We start from the raw sequence: 26,892 nt of genomic DNA on the forward strand, positions 1-26,892 counted from the left end.
AAAGGTGCCACAAGGCAAAGATGCTTTTTATTACTCCAGTTTCACAAATGGAAAAAAAAAACTGGTCTAGACATATCGAACCTTGTCGTAAGAGAAACAGTGCAGCCAATTATCAAATACATTTAAAATGTACTATTAATACAGCAATTGATCAGTAACAAACTTCGAGAGCAAAGTATGGAGTGAAATAAATGAACATGGTTCATTAGGGTTTTGTTTTAAAGCAGCACCAATAAAAACCAGTGGTTACAAAGCAAAAAAAAACCTTTCACTTCCAAGAAACAAATGTTATGTGGACACCCTGGCGAACATTTCAGCCACATTGAGGACGTCACTTGCTCATCTTTCAAATGGGGATTTAGCAATATAACAAACTTTAAAGTCTATCAAGTGGTGCAAACACTCAGGTAAACATGGGAAGTAAAAATAATCAAATATGCCCTCGTTCACACAGCTGATACAATAGAGTCTGCGACATTAATAGCGTGGAATCAGGGCAAGATTTCAACATTTTGTTTAGAGTCTATACCTACAAGTCTCCTAACAATAAATCAAAGAAAAACTGGCATTGTTGCTGTTCAATGCTAATTGCCACAGTACGTGAAGTCACTTCGTCAATCAAGAGATAATTTTCTTTAGCTGAAACTTGCTGTAGTAAATAGAATTGCAAAATACACAAGTATAAAAAGACAAAACTTCTAAAGGAGGCAACTCTTTGCTTCACAAAAACTATCTAGACTATTAATAGGCATTTTTCAGCCTTGATCATGGACAAGGAATTGGTTACATTTGGACCAGTAATTTTACAATTCAGATTTTAGAAAGAGTGTCCCTTAAACAATGCCTTTTTGTTAAATTGATGTACTTTGCAAATTCTATCTGGATTTTCAAATATTTAGTGTCAGTTGCTAAAGTCGGAATAGTTCAAATGCTGCAAATGTAAAAAGTAATGGATGTCTCTATTTTATCAATCTGCAGAGTGTTAGCCAAATTACTGCACAGTCCCAACCTATTCAGGAACTCCAGCCGCTCAAATCAGACAGTAACAATGAATCTTTGTGTTCAGGATCATCAGGACACATGCCCACTGTGCAATGCTTCAAAGTCAGAGGATGATTAGCATTCATATTTCGTCATTTAAGCCGTAATCTTCCTCTGGATAATCTCCCACTGTTACAGACTGTGGCTTTACAAATGCTCCATATTTGTACTGACATTCAAAATATCTTTTTCCATTTACGCTGCAAAAGGAATAAAAACATTTGATGAGTGAACAAATGCAATTCTATTTGTTTTTCCCTCATTTAAAAATGTCAACTCCATGCATGGTTCCAACTACCAACTGTGGAGAACTGGGGATGTCCACAGCAAAGGCTTTACCTCCCATCGTGTTTCCCCAAAGGCTCGTCATATTTCAATCCAATCCAGTATCCTGGTTTAAACTCCGTTTGACCTGAAACAAAAATCCTCCATTTAGATGTGGCATGGTTAGTGTAGTGGTTAGTACAACACCTGCACAGCACCGGTGACCGAGTCTGGACCTGGGTTCGAGTTCCGCGCTGTAAGGAGTTTGTATGTTCTTCCCGTGTCTGCATGGGTTTTCTCCGGGAGCTCTGGTTTCCTCCCCCCCCCCCCGTTCAAAAGATAGTGGGGGCGTAGGTTAATGGGGTGTAAATTGGGTGGGATGAAATGGCTTGTTATCGTGCTGTATGTCTACATTTAAAAATGTATAATTAAAATTTAGATGACAATGAAATATGCACTCGAAATCTAAAGTAAAAAGTCTGCAGACAGCATGGTTGAAGTAAAAACATGATGCTGGAGAAATTCAGCAGGTCAAACAAAGTCCTTTATGTAGCAAAGATAAAGATACAAAACCATTGTTTCAGGCTTGAGCCTTGCGTCAGGGTATGAAAAAATGTGGGCATGTCCGAACAAAATGATGGGGGGTGGGTGTGAGAGGAGGAGCAGTCCCACAGGCGGGAGGTAATAGGTGGATAAGGGAGGGAGGTACACCAGCAAACAGGAGGACAGAGGATGGCTCTGTGAATGGAGATGGAGAGCAAAGGGAAAGAAGACAAAGGATAAGGAAGGGAGGGAGAATGGAGAGTGGGTTAGCAGAAACCGGAGAAGTCGATGTTAATGCCATCTGGTTGGAGAGGGCCCAGACAGAAAATCAAATGTTGTCCCTCCAATTTACAGGTGGTCTTTTTTATGTAGTGAAAATTTTTTTGTTTTCATTTTTGTCAAGGGTTGACTTTATTTTTCTTTAAAACTGCTTGTTTTGATCAATGAAGGACACTGTATTCGCTAATGAATAAACTATAAAATTTTACCTGTTCATCTCTTCTTTATTCCTCCTTAAATTTTAATTTTAAAAGTACCACCCAAGAATCTGTAAAATCCAGACCAACCCAATCCCTGAATAGTTCCGATTTTAGGACTTCTACTGTATTTTCCTGAACTGCATTGTTTTCCAGATCAGCTTTGACTGATCTTTACCCAAGGATTCTGCGGCCCACTTACCAACATACATCACGGTGCCTCGTTTGGTTGGCTGTCCTGCTATTAGGACCTCACATCTTGAACCAACTAGGATGCCTTCTGCCCGAGTTTTCTCCTCTTGGTGTCTCTGCTCCATCTCCAACTCTTTCTTTGCTCTCTGCTCCTCATTAAACAAGCCTAGCTTGCTGTGTTTCAGAAACAAACGAGCCGAATCTGAAAAGAGAAATCAATCCATTATTGAGCCAGACAGCCAGAGATACCTTCATTTAAAAACACTTCAACTGGAGATGTATCTGAGCACCTGAATCTGAAAATATAACATTAAAACTACAGTAGAAGTCTGAAAATCCTGACTACTCGGGGATTTAAGGAGGAATAAAGAGGAGATGAACAAGTGAATTTTGATAGTTTATTTATTAGCAAATACAGCTTGCTTCATTGATCAAAACAAGCAATTTTAAAGAAAAATAAAAGGGTCACTTGTTGCCTCTGGGCATTTGTGGTGCTTACACACACAAACGCCTACTAAATTTAAAAAGTTTGAGAGTTTTTGAAAAGTCCGTATTCTTGGGTTGCCTGAATTTCTGGCATCTGGATTTCTAAAATTTCAACTGTTTTTCTTGAACAAAGTGACAAAAACGTTGCAGACAAGCACAGATAAAACACAGAAGTCCGTAGACACCGTGGCTGAAGTAAAAGCACAATGCTGGAGAAACTCAGCAGGTCAAACAGTGCCCTTTACACAGCAGAGATACAGAACTAACCTTTTGGACTGGAGTCCTTCATCGAGGTATGGGATGATGTGCTATTGTCTAGGATAATGATTAAATCTTGATGAAAGGCTGAAGCCCATGAATCTTTCTCTGAAGTACACTGACCTGTTGAGTTTCTCCAGCATTGACTCTCCACTACACAAGGTGAGCAAACGGAAGTAAAAAGACAAGTTCATGCCTCTGGCTTTTAGTGAAATATTAAAATAATATTCCACATAACATATTACTCAAAGTTCCTTTCTGTGATTTTCAAATGGCCTTTCCTGGCCATTTGCCTATGTGAGAAAATAACTGATTTATTTACGTTCAACTTCATTGTTCTCCGATTTGAATTTATTTCTTTATACAGCCACCGTCCCCCCCCGCCCCCCCACCAAACACCATAAGCTGTGAACAAGGTCAAACTGTTGAAGAGAAAGACACTTTGATGTTGATCCAAGCAAAATCAGACCATTTTTAATGACCGGATATGAGGCAACACTACTCATTAACACAGAAACCTGCCACACCATCACTTAATCAGGCTGGTGTCTGTTCCCACAATTCCCCATTTGACTTTGATGTTATGCAAGATGATAAATTAATAGAGGCTTTAATGAGGATCTGATGTCACAAAGTATTTCATCATCAATTACAGGTATGTCAAATATTACTGAAAAGCATTATAAACTTTAGAACTTTACCATTAGAATCATTGGTATCAAATGAAATAAACGATTACATTTTATATTTTTATTTCTATTAGATCGAGTTCATTTATCATCCAATTGAACTTTGGTGCTCAGGGCAAAACATCAAAACAAACATCCAGAGATAACATATGGACAAGCAATACATGTGGAGAACAAATAGACATACATCAAAATTATATTAATCAATAGTCTTGGAGTGTGAGCAGTTCACCATTCTCCCTGCCCGTGGGAAGAAGCTGTTCCTCAGCCTGGTGGTCCTGCCTAGGATCCTCCTGACGGGAGCAGCTGAAAGATGCTGTGTGCAGGGTGGAAGAAGTCCTCAGTGATTTTGCACGCCTTCTTCAAACAAAGATTCTGGTAGATCACGTCGATGGTGCGGAGGAGGGAGACTCCAGTGATCCTCTATGCCACTCTTATGGTCCTGTGGATTGATCTCCAATCCATTTCTCTACAGCAACCGTACCCAAACGGTGATGCAGCCGGCCAGGATGCTCTCGATAGATTGACATGATGGTGACCAGTGGCCTTGCCTGCTTCAGTTTTTTTCAGGAAATGAAGTTGCTGTTGTGCCTTCCTGACAAGTGAGGAGAGAGGTCACATTTTAAGTGAACTCCAAGGATCTTGGTGCTCTCCACAATTGAATTATTAATGTGTAGTGGAGGGTGGTTGTTCTTGGTCCTCCTGAAGTCCACAATCATCTTCGATTTGTCCAAGTTGTTATTCTCGCACCATATCACGACATTTTCCACCTCTTCTTTACAGAGCGATTCGTCGTCGTAGCTGATGAGGCAATGACCGCTGTGTCATCTGCAAATTTGATGACTCTGTTGGAACTAGATCTAGCGTTGGAAGTGGACAAAATAAACTTCCAACTTGGCAGAAGCCAAGTGTTTTTTTTTTCTACCTCAAGGATAGGATGGATATTGAGCGTAGGCTTTTTCCGGTGGTTACCAGAAAAATCCAAACTCCTGCACATACAAAGAAAGGATGGGGAAGATGACAAAACTGGACCAAGTTTCTGTCAGGGGTCCTCATTTTCTAATGCTTTTCACCCCCTCCCCCCCAGGAGATTGTGGCATTTCACGGAGTTTAAAATGGTGGAATAGCCTTTTCTCACTTGCAAAATGATACTGTTTAAAATTTCACGATAAATCTCAGTGAAAGTGCAGAATAGAGATTCACACACGTTTGATTGAATATTATCAATAAACTGAATTTGGATAAGCTCAAGTCAGCAAAAGGAAATGGGATAACAGGGCAGGACGATGAACGGTTTGTCACTTAGTGCTTTGCACCAGTCATCTCACTTCTGGGGACAACAGAATCTGAAGAATCGCCTAGGCCTGTTTACTCAAATCAGCTCTATGGAGATTTTGAGTTTTTCTTCACAATTTAATTGTCAGTATTGAAAGGAATAACAGATTTTCCATTCTATTCAGCAAAGCATTTTATAGCAAATCTTAGCTTAAAAACAGGCATGTTCCATTACAAAGAAATGGTTGGTATATTCCCTTGAATTACAGCCCAGTGCCTTCTGCCAATTTCAGCGCATGGTTCAAGATCAACATGTTAGAACGTTATTATCCGAGCCAAGTCATAGTAAGAAAAAAATGCTCAGTTTGTTTAACATACAAAATGTCCACTTCAATATCTTCATGGGAAGGAACTCGTCAGAATTACCTGCAACATATTATTCAGAGTGACTTACTTGTTCTTTTTTCATAGGCTTCATTGGACATTTCATACTTAATAACTTTAGAGACATCCTCAAATTCTCCCATCTTCACTCCACTTTTGTCTATCACCTAGAAAACAAAGACTTGAAACCATCATTCCAGTTAACGAGAAAGACGGCAGTAGTTATACGGCAGGATTTCCAGATTAAAAGGCAATGCTGCAACCAATTATCAATGAAAACTACAAAAATGTTATTAGAAATGAGTAGATTCTGATACACCCTGAACAGTTAGATGCCCTGCATTCATGAAGCTTCACTGGAAATTGGCGTGATTACATCATACTCACATGTATCCGACAGCCATCGTCTACAGGATAGGATCCTAGCAGAGCATCATCTTGGTCCAGCAAGCCAATGAATTTGTCATCTGCAGTGAATAACTCCAGGTCCATGCATGAGGCAGGAGAGCCCACAATCAGTTCCAATTTACACTATTATAAAGATGATCAATAATAAAACAAAATTGAAAAACAGACTCATCAATACATACCTAGAATTTAAGCAGTTTGGGCAAAGATACTGGGGATTCAGAGTTAAATTTAAAAACACGACATTTTCTTTTCAAAAGGCTTACTTTCAGAATAAAAAGGGATTGTGATAGAAAACTTCAAGCTGAACACAAAGATCATTTCAGATTTGCTGAATCACAAAGGAAGTTGGAGAAACATTAACTGATTAAATTTAGCAGGTTTAATGACGCCGACACGTTGCATTCGTTCAACTGACCAAAAAAGATTTTTCTGCTGATTTTCATTTGTACTCAGCATCTGATGCCTCTCATGTCAATGTCTAACCATAGTCGGCCAGTTCCTAATACCGCTTTTCCATTTTCGCAATGTCCTGGTGAAACCTTTCACCGTGTTCATCAAGGTCAGCCGGGAAGACGTGCAAATACAGAAAATGAATTTTCAGTGACTTTGAATTTCAAGGCTTTGTTGAAACATGTTGTCAAATTTGTATACCTGAGCTGTTTTTATAGCCTATCTGCATCTATCCTGACTAAGCATACCCAGGCCCAAGACAACACTTGCACAACACCTGCGCAGGATGCATACTAGGTATGCTTGGACTGATCTAGATAGCTTGTGATTTCCTGTTGCATTTTCAGACAAAAATAGATAATTTATAGATTTTTAAAAAATCAGTATGCAATAAGAAAATGTTAAGGCATTTTCATGATTACCAGCCCAAAATCCATAAAATACACCCAAACATGTTCAGAAAGCAAAATCTTTGTTGTCCAGACACAACAAACATAGAATCCCCCCCCTTCCTCACCCACCACCCCACCAGCCTCTGCATTCAACATTGCTGGAATTTCTAGCACTTACTAAAGGGTCCCACCACCAGACACATTTTTCCTTCTCCTCCCCTCTCAGCCTTCCACAGGGACCGCTTCCTCCGTGATTCCCTTGTGTACTCATCCCTTCCCACCCATCGCATCCCCTCACCTTCCCCTGTGCCCACAGGAGGTGCAACACTAGCCCCCATATCTCCTCCCTCACCACAGTCCGGGGATCCAAACAGGCCCTCCACGTGAAGCAACACTTCACTTGTACATCCAGAGGACTTATTTTACTGCATCCGATGCACCCTTTGTGGGATTCTCTACATCGGAGAGACCCGTCGCAGACTGTGAGATTGCTTCGCTCAGCACCTCCGCTCCATTCGCAACCACAGCGGCCTCCCAGTGGCCAACCATATCAATTCCAGGTCACATTCCTGCACTCACAGGTCTGTCCATGCCCTTATATTCTGTCCCACCCTGACCCCCCACAGATTGGAGAAACACCTCATTTTCCGTCTGGGCATTCTGCAGCCATATGGTATTAACATTGACTTCACTGGTTTCCATTAAATTTCTTTGCCCTCCCCCATTTCCTGCCTTTCCAGTTCTTTCACCTGCACAGTCTTGCCTTTACCCCTTCACCTCAGTGCTGCTGTCCCTTCCCTCCCTTCTCCATCTATCATCTCCTGACCTGCAACCCTCTTCCCTCTCCCACTCTTTTATTCTGACACTCACCAGCATTTCCTCAAACTTTGAAGGGCTCAAGCCCAAAATGTCAGTTCTGTATCTCTCTCTCTGCCTTTGCTACATAAAGGACACTGTTTGACTTGCTGAGTTTCTCCAGCATTTTGTGTTTCTACTGTTATCCAGAGAAATCGGTACATTTTCTTCTTGTAGAATTGCCCTAAAAAAATACACAAAACTATTTCATAATTGTCAAACTAACTTGACGCAAGTCTCTTAAATGCAGCTTTCTGCATTTAACTGTCCCCCCAAGTACCAGCTCCTTTCATCCTCAATACATTCAGGAACTATGCAAGATAACGGGAGAGATATTTTACAACTTTCCAGGCAAAATGCAGATATTGGGGCAACAAACCTAGAATGCTGTAATCTAAAAATTGCCCATATTTTCTTATTCAAACATGTTGTCCAATGGGATTTGTATTGGGTCTTTATTGAAACCTATTTCCCAGTTGCCCATTCACCAAACATTTCAGACAATCCCCACTCAAAAACTAACATTATGAAACCAATGAAAGGTAAAAGCCATTAAAATAACCACCAAAATAACTATTTGCAAACCCAAGCAATTTTATATAGAAAATTCCCTGCCCCAATGCTGCTCCTTTAGATACACCAGCCTGTCTGTATTCTGTTTAACCCCCAATCACTATAGCGAGAGATTTACAATTAATGCCACATTATAACCCTGTCCTTCTAAAACAGTAGTAACACATCACTCCAAAGGCTCATCATCTTTGCTCACAGCACAATCCTTTCTTTTTCAATCTTTTTATTACATGTTCTTTCTTCTTCTTCTTTGGCTTGGCTTCGCGGACGAAGATTTATGGAGGGGGTAAAAAGTCCACGTCAGCTGCAGGCTCGTTTGTGGCTGACCAGTCCGATGCGGGACAGGCAGACACGATTGCAGCGGTTGCAAGGGAAAATTGGTTGGTTGGGGTTGGGTGTTGGGTTTTTCCTCCTTTGCCTTTTGTCAGTGAGGTGGGCTCTGCGGTCTTCTTCAAAGGAGGCTGCTGCCCGCCATTATACATTATTACATGTAAATATATTATAAATATACACGAGGAGAATAGAATCCAGAATCGAATAGTAAAACCAGAAACATCATTATATTGCGATACATAATACAATGTACAACATATTGAACCATATTTATCCTTTTCTCCTCAATTTGGAATATTCAAAAAAAAGAGAAAAAATTGTTCTTATAAATTAAAACCGCATCTATAGCATAATCCAACTGCCCAATCACATAGCATCTTTCTTTCCAGTCTAAAATCCTCCTGTGTAGCAGTGCAAGGCTCTGTGCTATTCAAGGGGTCCCGTCAGTGTTGGTCTCCCAGTTTTCCACAATTAAAAGGGATGCTAGTGTGATTGAAGAAAGCTGCTTAGAAGTCTACAAGATCAAGAGAGGCGTCGACAAGGTGGACAGCCAGCGCCTTTTTCATAGGGGTGCGTAGCAACACCAGAGGATGCACGTACAAAGTGAAGGGAGGAAAGTTTAGGGGAGACAGCAGGGACTTTTTACAAACAGAGTTGTGGGTGCCTGGAATGCCTTGGTGGTGGTGGTGGAGGATGAAACATTAGGGGCATATAAGAGTCTTAAGCAGACACATGGATGGAAGGAAAATAGAGGGTTACGGGGTGGGGAGGGTTTAGTACTTTTAAAAAAGGAATATAGGGCTCGGCACAACATTGAGGGCCAAAGGGCCTGCATTGTGCTGTAGTGACATTTGAGTTTTTCCTGAGATACAAGTGGAGTTGACGCATCTTAATTCTAGTAAAGCCCAAAGTTCAAATCAGGTAATCTACGTGGGAAAAATATGAATTTCTTTGCTGTTTCTCACCTTGTGTAGAATGCAACTGAATTAGGCCATTTAGCCTGAACCTCTTGTCACGTTGGAAACCCAGTAGGAGCAAATCTGTGAGCTATTCGGCTCTTGGTGCCTGCGCAATCATAGCTGATCTTCCATCCCTTCTTCCATCATCTCCCTTACCCCTTGATGTCTTTTATGTTCCGTCATCTCCTTCTTAAAATTATTCAGTAACCTCAATTCTACAATATTCTGGGCTGCAGAGTTCCTTCTCCAAGTCTACCACCTGACTACAGAAATTTATTTTCGTCACAGTCTTAAGTATATCACTCCATATCCTGAGACTCCTGATTCTAAACCTGCATCTAGTCCATTCAGCCCAGTCACTACTTTCATATTTCAATGTAATCTTTGGTCACTTTTTCTAAATTGTTGTGAATATAGGCCTAGTTCATCAATAACACTGGACCATGAAGATTTTTCTTCCTGGACATTTTTGGGCATATTTTATGGACTGTGGGCTGATGATCACAAAAACCACCTATTTTTGTGATTTCCTGTCATATTTAAGTTGACTTCAAACAGACAAAACCACGAAGTGTGACACGTCATTGAAAATTAACATAACATAACAATTTACAGCACGGAAACAGGCCATTAGGCCCTTCTAGTCCACACCGAACCAAACACCCCTCTCTAGTCCCACCTCCCTACACAATGCCCATAACCCTCCATCTTCTTCTCATCCATAGACCTGTCCAACCTTTTCTTAAATAATACAATTGACTCCGCCGCCACTATTTCTCCCGGAAGATCATTCCACACGGCTACCACTCTCTGAGTAAAGAAGTTCCCCCTCATGTTACCTCTAAACCTCTGCCCCTTAATTCTTAACTCATGTCCTCTTGTTTTAATCTTTCCTCCTCTTAACGGAAATAGTCTATCCACATCCACTCTGTCTATCCCTTTCATAATCTTAAATACTTCTATCAAATCCCCTCTCAACCTTCTACGCTCCAAAGAATAAAGACCTAATCTGTCCAATCTCTCCCCATACTCCAGATGCTTAAACCCAGGTAACATTCTGGTAAACCTTCTCTGCACTCTCTCCACTCTGTTTATATCCTTCCTCTAATTAGGCGACCAGAACTGCACACAGAACTCCAAATTAGGCCGCACCAACGTCTTATACAATCTCAACATCACCTCCCAACTCCTATATTCCATGCAATGATTGATAAAGGCCAGCATACTAAAAGCCTTCTTCACCACCCTATTCACGTGAGTTTCTACCTTCAGGGAACGATGTACCGTTACTCCTAAATCTTTCTGCTCTTCTGTATTCATCAATGCTCTCCCATTCTACATTCGCACTTGGACGTCATCCCCGCTGATCTTGGTGCCGTCAGTGACGAACACGGTGAAAGGTTTCACCAGGACATTGCGACCAAGGAGAAGCAGCATCAGGGCAACTGGAATCCATCAGTGCCGCCCGATTATTGTTGGACACTGACACGAGAGGCATCAGATGCTCGAGTACAAATGAAAATCAGTGGCAAAACATTTTTTCGGTCAGTTGAACCAACACAACGTGCCAGCATCATTATGTGATGAAAAGTACTAAATTCAATAAGAGTTAATTTAACGTTTCTCCAACTTCCTACGTGATATGGAAAATCTGAAATTGTGTTCAGCTTGAATATAGAACAACAGCACAGCCCTTCGGTCCTTGATGTTGTGCCAACCTATATATCCCTACCAAAAAAAGTATTAAACCTTCCCTACCTCATAACCCTCCATTTTTCTTCCATGTGCCTGCCTAAGAACCTCTTAAATGCCCCTAATGCTTCAGCCTGGCAATGCATTCCAGACACCAACAACTCTCTGGGTAAAACAAAAATTACCCCCGACATCTCCCCTGAACTTCCCTCCCATCACTTTGTACCGATGTCCTCTGGTGTTTGCTATTCCAGGCCCTATCCGTGCCTCTCAGAATCTAATAGACCTCATATTAAGTCTCCCCTCATCCTTCTTCCCTCCGAAGAGGAGTCCCAGCTCTGCTAACCTTGCTTCACGTGACACGTTGTCCAATCCAGGCAAATCTCCTCTGCAACCCCCCCAGAGCTTCCACATCCTTCCTCTAATGAGGAGACCACAACTGAACACAATACTCTCAGTGCAGTCTCACCAGAGTTTTGCAGAGTTGCAAAATCACCTCATGGCTCGGAATTCAATCCCCCAGCCAATGACGGCCAGCGTCCTAGCCTATCAGCCTGTGCGGTGACCTTGAGGGACGTAGTCAGCCTTCAGATCTGCCCTTCCCAAATGCACCACCTTGCACTTATCCGGATTGAACTCCATCTGCCACTTTTCTGCCCAACTCGGCATCCCGTCTCCAGCCTCTTGCAACAACCTTCAGCTCCGTCCGCAACTCCGCCAACCTTCTTATGACAGGCTTTAATCCCCAATTTTATTTCAGGAAGCCACCCTTTTTGGGGGTAAAAGCCCCAGTGCATTCCACATCTCAGTCTGGGATGCTGCAGACCAGAGTTCCCACGTGGGTCAGAGCGGGGCTGTCCATCACGGAGATTGACGTCACCCCTTCACCTATCCCTGCCCCGCGCCGCCCTCGACCAATCACGGCGCCTCCTCCCGCCGCAGGTCCCGCCCATCTCCCCCTTGCCGGGCCTCGCGCCCGGGGCACCTGAGGCGGCCCGCCCCTCACCTTGAACTCGGACACGGTGAGGCTGCGGTGGAACCTCTTCTCCGACACGAAGGTGCTCAGCGAGCTGCTGACGCGTACGTTCACCACGGCCGGCGACGACACTCGGTACGAGTCCGCCTCCATGCTCCGCCGTCGTCCTCGTCCGGGGGGGGGGGGGCCGCTCCCAGCGCCTGGACGAACCGCGTGCGGCCCGGCCGCCTGCCTCTGGAATCTTCCACCGCCGCTCCGCTTTCGTCGCTGATTGGGTAAGCGGCTGTCAGACACACCTTCCCGCCGGCCAATCAGGGCGCCGTCTCCAGGAGGTGGGCGGGACAAGAAGGCAAGGGATGTCATAGGTCAAGAGTGGTCAACTTATTTAATGTCAAAGCCACAGACGAGAAACTTCAGATGTTTATAAAATATTATAAAATATTGTAATTGTTTAACGTATAGATCCTACATACAGGCTACTAATATAGAAAGTAGCAGGTTATATCATATACATATCACAGACTAATATAAATGTAATTCAAAATCCATATTTGTTTATTTAACAATATTTCTAAAAAATAATTCTGGATAGAGACCAAGTAGGATGCATGATACAATCCCTTGGACAAGAGAATATTACACAGAAGGCATTATTACAATCCCTTGGACAAGAGAATATTACACAGAAGGCATTATTACAATCTCTTGGTCAAGAGAATATTACACAGAAGGCATTATTACAATCCCTTGGACAAGAGAATATTACACAGAAGGCATTATTACAATCCCTTGGTCAAGAGAATATTACACAGAAGGCATGATACAATCCCATGGTCAAGAGAATATTACACAGAAGGCATTATACAATCCCATGGTCAAGAGAATATTACACAGAAGGCATTATACAATCCCATGTTCAAGAGAATATTACACAGAAGGCATTATACAATCCCATGGTCAAGAGAATATTACACAGAAGGCATTATACAATCCCATGGTCAAGAGAATATTACACAGAAGGCATTATACAATCCCATGTTCAAGAGAATATTACACAGAAGGCATTATACAATCCCATGGTCAAGAGAATATTACACAGAAGGCATGATACAATCTCTTGGACAAGAGAATATTACACAGAAGGCATGATACAATCCCTTGGTCAAGAGAATATTACACAGAAGGCATGATACAATCTCTTGGACAAGAGAATATTACACAGAAGGCATTATTACAATCCCTTGGTCAAGAGAATATTACACAGAAGGCATGATACAATCCCTTGGTCAAGGGAATATTACTCAGAAGGCATGATACAATCCCATGGTCAAGAGAATATTACAGAGAAGGCATTATACAATCCCTTGGTCAAGAGAATATTATACAGAAGGCATTATACAATCCCTTGGTCAAGAGAATATTACACAGAAGGCATGATACAATCCCTTGGTCAAGAGAATATTACACAGAAGGCATGATACAATCCCATGGTCAAGAGAATATTACACAGAAGGCATGATACAATCCCTTGGTCAAGAGAATATTACACAGAAGGCATGATACAATCCCTTGGTCAAGAGAATATTACACAGAAGGCATGATACAATCCCATGGTCAAGAGAATATTACACAGAAGGCATTATACAATCCCTTGGTCAAGAGAATATTATACAGAAGGCATTATACAATCCCTTGGTCAAGAGAATATTACACAGAAGGCATGATACAATCCCTTGGTCAAGAGAATATTACACAGAAGGCATTATACAAACCCTTGGTCAAGAGTAATTTCTGTCAAACTTGTAACCATAATTAAACGTGTATATAACCAGTTAATCTTAAAAAAAAAGGAAGCAAACATCCTAAAACTAAATCGAATCTACCCCCTCCCTCTAATCAAGGTTACCTTGTAGAAAAGGATGTAAAGATGTGGATGAAATAGTGACCTTCAAACACTAGAGAGAATCACCCAAGCATCTGAATTTCTTCAATAGTATTCAACGAATGGGCCCCACATCTTTTTCAAATTGAAACTTTCTGCCTATAATGTTGTATCTAACTTTCTCCAAGCATAAATAGGATGTCACATCATGTAACCACTGTGTGTGAGGAGGTGAAGATTCATCTTTCCGTTTCATTAAAATTGCTCGTCTAGCTATCAACGTGCTAAAAGCTAAAACTTTATCCTGGAATATGGACAGACATAGATCCAGTTGGCAAGAAAAATGAAACAAGGCAATTAAAGGACATGGTTCAATTTTGATCTTAAAAATCGTTGATAAATATTACATCTGCATTTTTACTCTTACATGCATATTTTGTTACAAAATTTTATATAAATATTAAGAAATACATGTATATAATAATATTTAACTTCCAGAATATCCAGCACTTAGAACAGGATCCCATGACCAGACACATCTTCCCTCCCTCCTCTCCTCTCAGCCTGCTGTAGGGACCACTCCCTCCGTGACTCCTACATGCACTCATCTCTCCCCACCAATTCACCCCCACCCTGTGGCTGCAGGAGGTGCAACACTTTAGCTCACACCTTCTCCCTCACCACATTCTGGGGCCCCAAACAGGCCATTACACTTCACTTGTGTATCTGCAGGACTGATTTACTGCATCCAGTGCCGCCTTTGTGGCATTCTCTACATCAGAGAAACTGGGCACAGACTGGGAGATCACTTCACTGAGCACCTTCGCTCTGTCTGCACCAGTGACAGAGACCTTCCAGTGGCCATCCATTTCAGTTCTGTGTCACACTCTCCTCAAATGTCTGTCCATGACCTCGCGCACTGTCCCACCAAGACCTCCCACAAATTGAAGGATTTTCTGTCTGGGCACTCTCCAGCTAGATAGCATTAATGTCGACTTTTACGATTTCTGCTAACCTGCTCTCCTTTCCCCCTCCCTTCCTTCCCCCATCAGCTCTCCACCCCCTTTCCTCTCTATTCACCCAGCCATCCCTCTTTGCCTTGCTTGCCACTATGCCTTCTCTACCTATTACCTCCTGCCTTTGTGACCATGACTCCCCCCTTTACCTTTTTATATGGGTGCCTGCCAACGCCTTTCCAAACCTCGATGAAGGGCTCAAGCCTGATACGTCGGTCCTGTATTTTTATCCTTGCTACATAAAGGACGCTGTTTGACTTGCTGAGTTTCTCCAGCATTGTGTTTTTACTTTATATATTTATTCATGTATGTAGTTTTAAACTGCTAAATTATATCAGTTTTAATTATCAAAAAGTACCAAATCTATACCAAATATTTTCAAAATCCTGTCTGATTTTCTGGGGCAATCTCTGTCCAAGGAAGCAGTAGGAGGCTGCCTCATTCAATAAATATAATATACAGCAAGTTAGATTTTTGCATCGTAGGGAAATCACAAGATATAGGAGCAGAAGTAGGCCAGTCGGCCCATTGAATCTGTTCTGTTCTAATCATGAGCTGATCCATCCTCCCACTCAGCCCCACTCCCTGACTTTCTCCCTGTAACCCTTGATGCCCTGACTAATCAAATACAGATACCTGTCAATCTCTGCCTTAAATACACACAACCTCGCTTCCACAGCCACCTGTGGCAACAAGTTCCACAGACTCATGATCCTCTGGCTGAAGGAATTTCTTCGCATCTTTGTTTTAAATTGATGCCCTTTTAATCTGAAATTGTGGCCTCTTGTGCTAGACTCCCCTCCCATGGGAAATAATGTTGTCACAACTACTCTCTCCAAGCCTTTCAGCATTTGAAATTAAGGGTTATGAGGGAAAGGTGGAGTTGGGTCCACGGCCAGATCATCTGTGATCTCACTGAATGTGGGAACAGGCTCGATGGGCCATATGGTCGACTCCTGCTCTTGTTTATGATGTGTTCTCTTCGGGAACGCTGCTGCCACCGGTCTCTGCAGAAAACTGCACCTTTACAGCATCCACAGTCGAGTGCACGATGCGGAAAACTGTCTCCTGCGGCAGAGCAAGGCCAGGGGGCCCACAGCTAGGTTCTTCCTCCCCTCCCCTCTGGGCTGGGGTGTAGAGCAGTCTAACCACTGTGCTGCCTGGTGCTGACTCTCCATCCGGTGGGTCCAAGGCTTGCCCGTGGCCACTGAGAGGGCTTTCATTGCTGATACTAGCTCCAGCTCTGTCTTGGCTTGGCACCTGGATGAGGTTGTCATTGGGGGCCCCCTCCAGCCTCTCCTTCCCATCTCCCTTCATCTTGCTTTTCCCCCCTCTGCCAGAGTGTCTGGACAGACACCCACCTCTGGAGCAGGCCGTACCTTATCGGAGCTCTCCTGGCCAACCCTGGCTCCCAACCTTTGCAGAGGACCCTCAGCTTTGCCCGAACCTCCTACCTCACCGCTCACCTTGGCGGCGCTCTGCTGTGGTCCGGCCCAAGCGACGAGAACCCAACAAAGTGCTCTGTTCCTCTGCAGGGGCCGCTCCTCCTCTACCCACTCCCCTTCTACCCACTCCCTCTTCTTGTCACACAACCCAGGCTCCCAGGACGCTCTGGTCTGGCTGCAGGGATACAGAGTGTCCCGGGGCAGCTTCAGGACTCGGGTGCGCTGCTATCTCCTCCAGCCAACCTCTGTGAGCTGCACATTACGTCAAAAAGCCACTTGCGGCTTGTGAGCCGCGGTTTGGCCTCCCCTGCCTTCGGAGCTCTGTGGTTAGTGAGGGATTTCTTAAGGTGGTTTGTGAGTGGAAAAAAGGTTGAGAACCACTGGTATTAGAGAATGGGCAAAGAATTGACAAATTAAATGCAATGTTGGGATGTGTACGGCCATAAACTTTGGTAGAAGTAGATGGAGGGAAATTTCAAAATTCCGAGGTGCAAAGTGAGTTGTGATGTCTCATGCAGGATACACTAATGGTTTACCTCCTGGTTGAGACGAAGGTGAATGCAGTGTTGGCATTCATAGCTAGAGGAATAGAAGAGAAGGATGTGAGGTTGAGGCTTTATAAGGCCCTGGTGAGGCCTCACATGGAGTATTGGGTACAGTTTTGGGCTCGTTATTTAAGGAAGGATGTGTGGGCATTGGAGAGGGTTCAGAGAAGATTCACAAGAATGATTACTGGAATGAAGGGATTAGCATTTGAGGAACGTTTGACAGCTCTTGGAGTTGAGGGGAGACCTCATAGAAGCATTTTGAATGTTGAAAAACCTGGACAGAATAGATGTGGCAAAGTGGTTTCCCATGGTAGGGAGAGTCAAGGACAAATTTCAGGGCATTGACGGGCACCCATTTAAAAGGAGGAATTTCTTTAGCCAGAGAGTGGTAAACCTCTGGAATTTGCTACCACGGGTGGTTATGGAGGCCGGGTCGTTGGGTGTATTTAAGGCAGATCATTAAGTATCTGAATAGTCAGGGTATCAAAGGTTATGGGGAGAAAGCAGGGGAATGGGAGAATGGATCAGCTCACGATGGAATGGCAGAGTGGATTCGACAGGCCGAATGGTTTTCTTCTAATCCTGTATCTTCCGGTATTATGTAATTATGAGTGTCTTTGACACTTGGCATCATCCAACCCTACACTCATGGCACTGGTTTTCTTCTATATCAGATTTAAAAAGCATCGTTAATATGAAAACAACAAAGTTGTGACTGTTCTAAATCTACATCTATTCTATGCCTCTCAGGAAATTGTAACTAGTAGCACCTGGTGCCACTGAGTAAGCAGGAGGAGAAACCCTTCATGTTAACACTGGAACTAATTTCTGCATTATTGAATTCCCAGTTTTGAGATTTAGTGTTTGTAGTCAAAATTATTATGAATGTGATCCACCAAATCCTCATTCCTGCTGCTGAAGTGGGAGCCACTGGCAAGTTCAGGTTATAGTAAGATCAGCACAGAGCCCTAGTTGATTGAAAGATGCAGCTGGTCGATTCTACAGGAGCTGTGGTTTTTTTTAAAAGTGACTAGTGTAATAAATTCTTTAGTTACTCCTTGCAACTCGAAAGTGGACCTGAAATTGTCAGGCCAGGGCCTTGCTTAGCTTCCTCCCAACTGGTGTCTCAGAAGAGCAGAAAATGCCACTCCGATCCAGCTAAGTGCCAGTCGGCATCATTCCTTCACCGACATCTCCATGTTCTGGAAAACCAACAGGTGTCGGGCAGACCAAAGTGTGTCTTTCACCAAGCTGATGGGCTTCCAGGAGTTCTGGATGTCAGACTGTATGCAGCCCTGGGAACAGCCCATAGATCAGAGAGTCCTCTGTTATACTGCTGGGGATGATCCGTGACCTATGTATTCTTCTCTGCACATTCTTCGTATTCAGCAAAGAGGTGGGCGATCGTCTCCACCCCACCAGTTATCTCCAGGACAATGTGTGTTGTGGGTAATTTTCCAGTTGTACAAGAAAGATCTGATGGGGAGGGCTCCTCTCTCCGCCAGCCAGGCCAAGTCCAGGCTGCAGGAGTACATGGTGAGGGACACACTGGGCCTTGGGGCAGCCAACACGAGAGAGTTGTAGTGAAGGAAGAGTCCTCCCATTACCAGCCATTGAGGGGCTGAGACCCTCAAACAGTGGTGGGGGGGGGGGAAGAAGCGACAAGGTGCCACCATGGCAGTAATGGTGTAAATAGAATTGAATGTAACAATGTACAGTGAGGGGAAGGTATAGATATGAAAGCAAGGATGAGAATAGACTCTGAACATTTTTTTCTCTGTAAATAATTTATTGTGAATAAAGTCTATTTTTGGTAAAAAAAAACCTTCCATTCTTGGGCTACCTCGATGAAAGTTCAAGCCCAGTTCTGAGTGAAAGACTGTCACAGAGAGTGGGACGGTTAGAGAGAACCAAAGTAATGTTTTGCAATCAGGTACACTGTTTTTAATTTCAGATTTCCAGCATCTCATTTTCAGATCGTCAGCAAAAGGTTAATGTAGCCTAAAGTGCACATCGCCTCTCTTCTCCCCTCAGCCCAGTGGGTGGAACAAGAAATGCCAACTTTACTGTATTAGAAACATTTTAAATATTTTAATAAAGGTGAAACCAGCCAGTTGTTATCTTTTGCAAATCACTGCATGTACAATATTTATAGTCAGGGATAACGGCTCTGTGTACTTCATCATAATTCACTCATGTAGTATCTAATCAAGTGCAAATTTTTTAAAAAAGTGACCATCAACTCTACACTGCCCATTCTACAACCAGTAGCGAAGCATGTCGCTCTGTTCAGCTTTCTATTGCTCAGGGTGTTTCCACACCAGATCAGAGATGATCGTCTCCAAAATCTGGGATCAAATGCTATTCTTGACTCTTGTGGAATATGTATGGCTCTGCTCTCACATTCGAGACCACAGATTGCCTGTTAGTTTCTTCAAATCTTTGTCAATGTGCACAATATATAATGATCTATCTGTGGTAAGACACTGATAAAGCTCCTGATTTTGCTCTCCGGGTTACATTTTCATTTAAATTAGAAGTTATTTGAGGTTCAAATCCACGGCAGGATTTAGTGTTGAACGTTATTAATAAATAAAGGAGTCCGTTTTGGCTCGTGACCAGTCAGCTCAGCCATTCCTCATCCAAGAGCAGGGACTCCTGATGCAGCAGGCAGCCACACCTTCGACATCCCCACGGGTGCCCAGATCCAGGCAGAGCTCCAGGCAGCACACAACTGAATGCACTTCCACTGCAGACTCCAGTTACACCACCGTCCCACTCGGTGAACTACCCTGATTCTGTGCCGACAGTAAACCCTGGAAAAAAAAGCCGACGCACAGAGGTTAGGATGACTCAGTCGATAACAAAGGTGGAAGGGAGGAGTGCATATTTAAAAATTAGAGTTATGGCACAAAGCACTTAATGCTTAACTCTTCCCTACAAATCTTCCTACAACCAGTGTTGGAAATTTAAAATAAAACAGATTTTGGTTAGGAACAGTCACCTTGAGAGCAAACCACAGGAAGAATGAATCCAGATCAGGCCTGAACGGTGATAATGGTTGCAGGAATTGCTTGGCTGAAGATTCCTGTTGTTATCTCCAGATAACCCTCACACACATTGAGAGGCTTCCCATAAATGCAACATCACTGAAGGAGAATTTCTAAACAGTTGCAAATTCTCTACCATGCTCCTTGGTATCTTAAATAAAGGGACACGAAAGTCTGTAGACACCGTAACTGAAGGTCCTTTATATAGCAAAGATAGATACATAACCAACGTTTTGAGCCTAAGCCCTTCATTTGAATGCAGGCTGGGAGATCGCTTCACTGAGCACCTTCGCTCTGTTCGCATCAGTGACAGGGATCGCCCAGTGGCCAACCACTTCAATTTTGTGCCCCACTCCCGTGCTGACATGTCTGTCTGTGGCCTTGTGTACTGACAATCCAAGGCCACCCGTAGATTGGAGGAGCAACACCTAATATTCCATCTGGGCCCTCTCCAAATGGATAGCATTAACATCAACGGTTTCTGCTAGACCACTCCCCGTACTCCCTCTCTTCCCCACCCCTTTGTCTTCTTTCCCCCCCCCACTTCCCACCTCCTTCCCTCTCGATTCACAGACCAATCACTCCTCCTCCTGTTTGCTTGTGTACCCTCCCTCTTTTATCCACCTATTACCTCCTACCTGTGGGCCTATGCTCTTCCCCCTTCCTCTCTTCCCCCTTCCTCTCCCCCCCCCCAACCATGTTGTTCGGGCACCTGCCTACATTTTGCTCATACATGTCAAGAACCTCTTATCTGAAGATCTGAAAAGTGAAAAGATCCAAAACTGAAATTGTTTTTAGCGGCGTCATGACGGCACGAGTGAAAAGAAATTCAACTCCTGACTTGCCCACGTGGGGCTTTGACGCTCTGTTGGTGCCAGTTTGATTACAATAACAGTTAAAAAAAAAAACCCAAATCTTTGCTTCTGGCCGGGAAGATTCCAAACGGAGCTGGGTCCAAGTTTTCAGTGTCGCTTGCAGCCGGAGTCAGCGACGGCGACTCTATTCTCAACATCAGGTGTGGTGCCGTCTGCATCAAGGAAGTTGCGGGATCTCGGGCTCCTGGGCAGGAACGGGGACCATAGTCGGAGAGGTGTCGGACACTGGTGGCAGCGAGATGTCAGACGGTGGGGAGGTGGTCTTTCATAAGCAGAGGTCAATTTGTTTTGGTAAGTACTAAACATTATTTTATGTGATTTTTCCATTTGTGGCATCATATCGACACGTCAGGTCCCAAGTGTTTCAGAGAAGGGATACTCGACCTGTTACTTGATGAAGGCCTCAAGCCTGAAATGTTGGTTATGTATCTTTATCTTTGCTATATAAAGTCCACTGTTTGACCTGCTGAATTTCTCCAGCTTTGTGTTTACTGTTATTTTAAAATAATCTATTTAATCCCAGAACCCCTGATGAAAGGTCGATTTAAAAAAACATTTCATACAATAATCAGGAAAGAACTGTTTACACCGACAAGATCCCATCTCCTCTTGTCACAGGGAAGTACCATATCAAAGGATCTATCTAATCCCAGCCATACTCTGTTCTCTCCCCTTCCCCCACCATTTAGTTGAAAGTACACAAGCATGAACCTCCAAATTCCAGGTCGCTTTCTTTCCGGTTTTAAATTTGAACATCTATCATGGTACCAGGCCCTTTCAGCCCACAAGCCCATGCCACCCAATTAACCCTTGTATGATTTTTTTGGAGGGTGGGAGGAAACCCATGCAGACACTACGAGGTCATACAAACTCCTACAGATAGCGCGGGATCTGAGCCCCAGTCCCAATTTCTGGCGCTGTAACACTAACCGTTATGTTAACCATATAGGTTGTTATCAGACTCTGAAACAGACCCTTCATAATAAGACATGATTTCCTTGCAATGTTTTAACTGTACTTTCCTCTGCATTCTGCACTCTAAAGCTTATTGTAATACCTCACCCTGCATTTTGTTTTATTGTAACACCTATGTACCCCCATACGGATAGAACCGGCAAAAAATTCGAAGAGAATAAATAGGTTAAAAACATGGAAGTTTAAAAATGGCACGTCATGCCATTAGTTCACTAATCATTCACCATCTCAAGCATCCAGAAAATTCTCTCATCTGCCATCTACCTATCCCCATGCGCCAGATACCAAGGGGTTTTACAGTATTGCCTGCATAGCGCACAGTATAGAGCTTTTCACTGTTGCCCAAAAGAGGCTTCAAGGATAGAATTAAAATCCTAAAGCAATGGAACAGCCCAGAGACCCGAGATGAATAGGGGTGAATTACCTGGTTCTCTAGGATTCTTTCAAAATGCCAATAGGTCTGTCACACACACTTTGAACTGTAATCAAGTGATCAACAATAACTACACAACATTACATATTTACACAGTGCCTTTCACCACCTCAGTTCTTGTAGGTCAATTGGGTGTGATTGTAGGTCAAAGTGGCGTGATTTTGAGAAGAGGTCACTTGTTGGAATGTAGCACCCTGATGTTCTAATGCAATGACACGATCACTGCCATCCAAGTGCCCACACCCTGTCGTATGAAGAGATATTAAACCAAGTTGGAGGGGCAGTTGTAAAGCAGCATGGTAAAAGGAGGAGAGTTTTGAAATTCTGGGTCTTTGTCCTTGGCAGCTCAATGGCCCATCCACCAACAGTCACGGAGTCATAGTATGGAAACAAGCCCCTTGGCCCAACTTATTCATGCTGACCAAGTTGTCTCCCTGAGCCTGTGCTATTCCTCTACTTTCAGTCTATACCCCTCTGAACCTTTCCTAATATCGTATTTGTCTAAATGCCTTTTAAATATTGCAGATTGCACCTGCTTCTACTTGGGTTGAACAAGGAGAGGAGGGGGATGAAAATAGTTATGGGTCTAGAAAGGAGGGGGTAGAGTTGTGGGAAAGGGGGAGAAAAAATGAATGGCACGATGAGCAGTTAGTGCAACACTATCTATCCGGGACCAGGATTTGAACCCCATGCTGTAAGGAATTTCTACTTTCTCCCTGTGCGGGTTTCCACTGGGGGCTCCGGTTTCCTCCCACCGTTCAAAACATACCGGGTTTGTATGTTAATTGGATGTAATAGGGCAGCACGGGCTCATGGGCCAGAAGGGCCTGTTACTGTGCTGTATGTCTAAATGTAAAAAGGAAAGTGGGGCACGGAAAGCAGTCCAGTGATTTGGAAGAGAGGGAAACATAGGTGAAAATGATTTGATATGGGGAAAATTCAGTAATAAAATGTGAAAGTCTGCAGACATTGTGATTGAAGTAAAAACACAATACTGGAGAAACCCAGCAGGTCAAACAGTTCGGGTGCCTCCCTACATCTTAACATACCTTGATGAAGGGCTTAAGCACGAAACATTGGTTATGTATTGCTCTTTAGAGTACACTGTTTGACCTGAGTTTCTCCAGCATTGTGCTTTGACTTGGAAAATTCAATGGTGGGGTGCAGAAAATCAGGAGGGCCTAAGGAACCAGAACTGGGGAGGCACTGGGGGTTGTAAGGCAGGAGGAGGTTGCAGAGATGATATCTCTGACCTGTCCTCATGCCTCCATACTCACCACTTTACCTGGACGTGCCCATGTGCAAATGAAGCCCTCTTGGCAGGCGGTGACGATGCAGTCCTCCAAAAATATCAACACTGTTAGTCTTTCGTGTGCAATCTTTTTGCAGATGAGAGGCTCCAGCAAAGGCACCTCATCTATGCGGGGGCACAAAGTGGTCCCCAGAGTCTTTGCTGACTCGGGTCTGATCCTGGAGACCATGTGGATCTTGTCATTACTCTTGCTGATGACATGCCCGACACTGTAGTTCCTTTTGTGCTCCTTCTCGCCACACTTATCCCTGCGCTCGTGGTTAGCCAGCGTGGCAAACTTGCTGATACTAAAGGCAGCGCCGCCCTCCACATTTCCCCTGCTGTTGGCTGGGTGCGGCAGGCTGTTCGACCGGGAGAGCGAAGGTGGGGCGGAGTTGGCGAGGCTGGCGCTGCTCGGGGAGCCGGGCACCGCAGTTCCCATCGCATTGGCGTGCGTCCGGGCCCGCGAGAGGGGCTGGTGGGGGAAGAGGATATCTTCTGTCAGGTCCCACAGGCAGAACTGGGTGTCTTGCCCCACGGAGCCGAAGCGGTAGGTTACACCAGTGGCCCGGCCATCCCCAGAATTGTGCTTGGAGAGTCTGGATAAAGTGCTGTTGGTGCGGCCGCGGACCGATGGAACACCCTCCTGGAAGTCCTCGTCGCTGCCGCTGAACTCTGGTGGCTCGCTTCCATCAACACTACTCGTGTAAGGGTCAAAGGCCACCACACTGACCCAGGACTTGTGGCCGTGACCCCGCGCGATCACCCGGCAGTCCCAGAAGGACCAGACCGTCACCAGGTCGTCCTCGCCCCCTGTCACGACGTACCGACCATCTGGGCTCCAGCATACACACAGCAAGCCCCCGAAGTAGCTTTTCATTACGCCGTGCAGCACCATGGAGTCAAAGTGGAAGACCCGCAGGCTGCCATCCTGGCTGGCACACGCCACATGCTTGCCGTCAGGGGCAAAGGCGAACTCGTGGAGGGCACCCTCTCCGACTGACCACTTCAGCAGCGGGTTGCGGTTGGACTTGCTCTTGCAGGTGTACACAGCAAAGCCGGGCCCCTGCTTCAGAGGCAGGTAGTGGGGGGCAGTGGTGCCGCATGGCTGTTCCACGTTGTAGAGGTAGAGGTTGCCACTGGTGTGGGACACCAGGAAGAGGCTCTCGGACTCAGGCATCCATTTCAAGCAGGTCACCTTGGTCTTGTCAATGAATCTCTGCACCAGGGAAAGAACATAAGAACATAAGAAAAAGGAGCAAGAGTCTGCCATCCGGCCTGTCGAACCTGCTCTGTTATTCAATATGATGACAAACTCATCTCTTCTTACCTGCCTTTATCTATCCAACCATATCTTATATACATTTACTGAGGTCGCATCCACTGCTTCAATGGGCAGCAAATTCCCCAGTTTCACCACCCTCTGGGAAAAGCAGTTCTCCTCATTTCCATCCCCCCCCCCCCAAATCTACCCTGGATCTTGAGCCTATGTCCCCTAGTTCTGGTGTTCTCTACCCATGGGAACAACTTACCTGCCTCAATCTTACCGATGCCTTTCATTATTTTATGTTTCTATAAGATCCCCTCTCAGTCTTCTAATTCCAGCAAGTACAATCCCAGATGGCTCAATCTCTCCTCCCTTCATTCCTGGTGAACCTCCTCCAAAGCCAGTCCATCCTTCCTGGAGTAAGGAGACCAGAATTGCATGCAGTGCTCCAGATGCGGCCTCACCAGGACCTTGTCCAGTTGCAGCATAACCTTCCTGCTCCTAAATTCAATCCCTCTAGCAATGAAGGCCAACATTTCATTTGTCTTGACAGCCTGCTGCACCTACAAACCAACCGTTTGTAATTCATGCACAAGCATTCCCTAGTCCTTCTGCATGGCTTGCCATTTAAATAATAATTTGATCTTCCCGTCTATCTCGTTCTATCCTTGCCTGCCACTACAACCTTGTCTATAATTCATTTGCCAACATTGCACTCCATCTGCCAGATCCTTGCCCAATATCTTTCTCTCCGCAGCCTCTCCGTATGCTCTACACAATTTGCTTTTCCACTCAATTTAGTATCATCAGTAATCTAGATACACTACACTCTGTCCCCCCTTCCAGATCGTTTATGTATTCTGCGAACAGCTGTGGGCCCAGTATCGACCCCTGCAGCACCCCGCTCACCACCACAGAAAACCATCCCTGCACCCCAACTCTCTGCTTTCTATTAGTTAACCGATCATTTCTCCTCATCATTCATCCTTATTTTTTGTACAAGTCTTTTCTGCAGCACATTGTGGAACGCCTTCTGGAAATCCAGGTGAACACCATCCATCTGCTCCTGTCTATCTCATTCTATCCTTGCCTGCCACGACAACCTGGTCTATAATTCATTCGACCCTGAGGGCTTTTCCCAATTTTGGCATCCATCTTTTTAATGGTAACACTCTGATATCCCCGTCCTCTCCCTGAAATGAGCAACTGATTCTTCTTACAGAATAAATCATATTAATTAAGAGTTCAGCAAAATCTTCCAGCTCCATGCACAGATTGCCACTTTGGTCCCTAATGGGCTCAACTCAGAGAGAAACCGTACATCAACATTTCAGGCTGGGACCCTTTTGCTTTTCCTGGATACCCTCTTTATTTATAGCATGGTTGAAGCCAATTCTGTGCCGCCCAATTACACCCAAATTAACCTTCAACCCCAGTATGCTTTGAAGGGTGGGAGGAAACCAGAGCACCTGGAGAAAACCCACGCAGGTCATGGGGAGAATCTGCCCTTCAGACAGCGGCAGATTCGAACCCAGGTCTCTGGTGCTGAGATAGTGTCATGCTAACTGCCCTGCCCTCTTGTTCTTAATATACTGATCAAATGCCTTGGTATTTTCCTTAATTTTCTCTTCCCAGTCATCATTCATACCTCCTAATTTCTTGACCCAAATAAGTTCTGCGCTCTGAAAGGACCTCAACTGTTTTCAGTTCTTGTGCAACTCTCAAATTTAGGAAAAAAATTATTTCCCACACATTTCAAAGCACACCACAGCTAAAACAAAAGCCACATTTGGCAAATCGCTCGCTCGCAGCGACCCTGCCAAAATCCAGACGATCAGGTTTGTGGCTCAGTTGGATGCTG

The 26,892-nt window shown here is 44.2% G+C and overlaps 2 protein-coding genes and 1 long non-coding RNA gene across 7 annotated transcripts in view; 1 reads left to right on the forward strand and 2 right to left on the reverse strand.

The window, feature by feature from the left end:
• Positions 1-12,607, reverse strand: tbcb (tubulin folding cofactor B). 2 transcript variants are annotated; one of them, XM_069908745.1, is made up of 6 exons: positions 12,280-12,521; positions 5,996-6,139; positions 5,679-5,775; positions 2,527-2,718; positions 1,381-1,453; positions 1-1,241 (listed from the first exon to the last, which is right to left on the reverse strand). In XM_069908745.1, exons 1-6 carry the CDS (start codon positions 12,400-12,402, stop codon positions 1,124-1,126), a joined length of 747 nt encoding a protein of 248 aa, XP_069764846.1. In that variant the 5' UTR covers positions 12,403-12,521; the 3' UTR covers positions 1-1,123. The 2 variants fall into 2 exon arrangements, with proteins under 2 accessions (XP_069764846.1, XP_069764847.1); XM_069908746.1 differs by having other exon boundaries at positions 1,154-1,241; positions 1,340-1,453; positions 12,280-12,607.
• LOC138748474 (uncharacterized) overlaps positions 12,161-26,892 on the forward strand; it is a 17,968-nt gene continuing 3,236 nt past the window's right edge. Inside the window, exons 1-2 of the long non-coding RNA XR_011348052.1 lie at positions 12,161-12,524; positions 19,095-21,356. This is a non-coding gene — a long non-coding RNA (uncharacterized lncRNA). The remainder of the gene's footprint in view (positions 12,525-19,094; positions 21,357-26,892) is intronic.
• The window catches only part of LOC138748472 (WD repeat-containing protein 20-like), a 10,638-nt gene continuing 2,654 nt past the window's right edge, over positions 18,909-26,892 (reverse strand). For 2 of the 4 annotated variants that reach the window (XM_069908742.1, XM_069908739.1), the window contains 2 exons: positions 23,751-24,983; positions 18,909-19,956 (listed from right to left, as the gene is read on the reverse strand). In XM_069908742.1, coding sequence (XP_069764843.1) covers positions 19,903-19,956; positions 23,751-24,983 — 1,287 coding nt within the window. In that variant the 3' untranslated portion in view covers positions 18,909-19,902. Of the gene's footprint in view, positions 19,957-22,464; positions 22,520-23,750; positions 24,984-26,892 lie in introns of all 4 variants that reach the window. The other 2 variants (XM_069908740.1, XM_069908741.1) reach the window with 2 other exon arrangements.

Source organism: Narcine bancroftii, chromosome 13 (genome assembly GCF_036971445.1).
Source record: "Narcine bancroftii isolate sNarBan1 chromosome 13, sNarBan1.hap1, whole genome shotgun sequence".
Lineage (NCBI taxonomy): Eukaryota > Metazoa > Chordata > Chondrichthyes > Torpediniformes > Narcinidae > Narcine > Narcine bancroftii.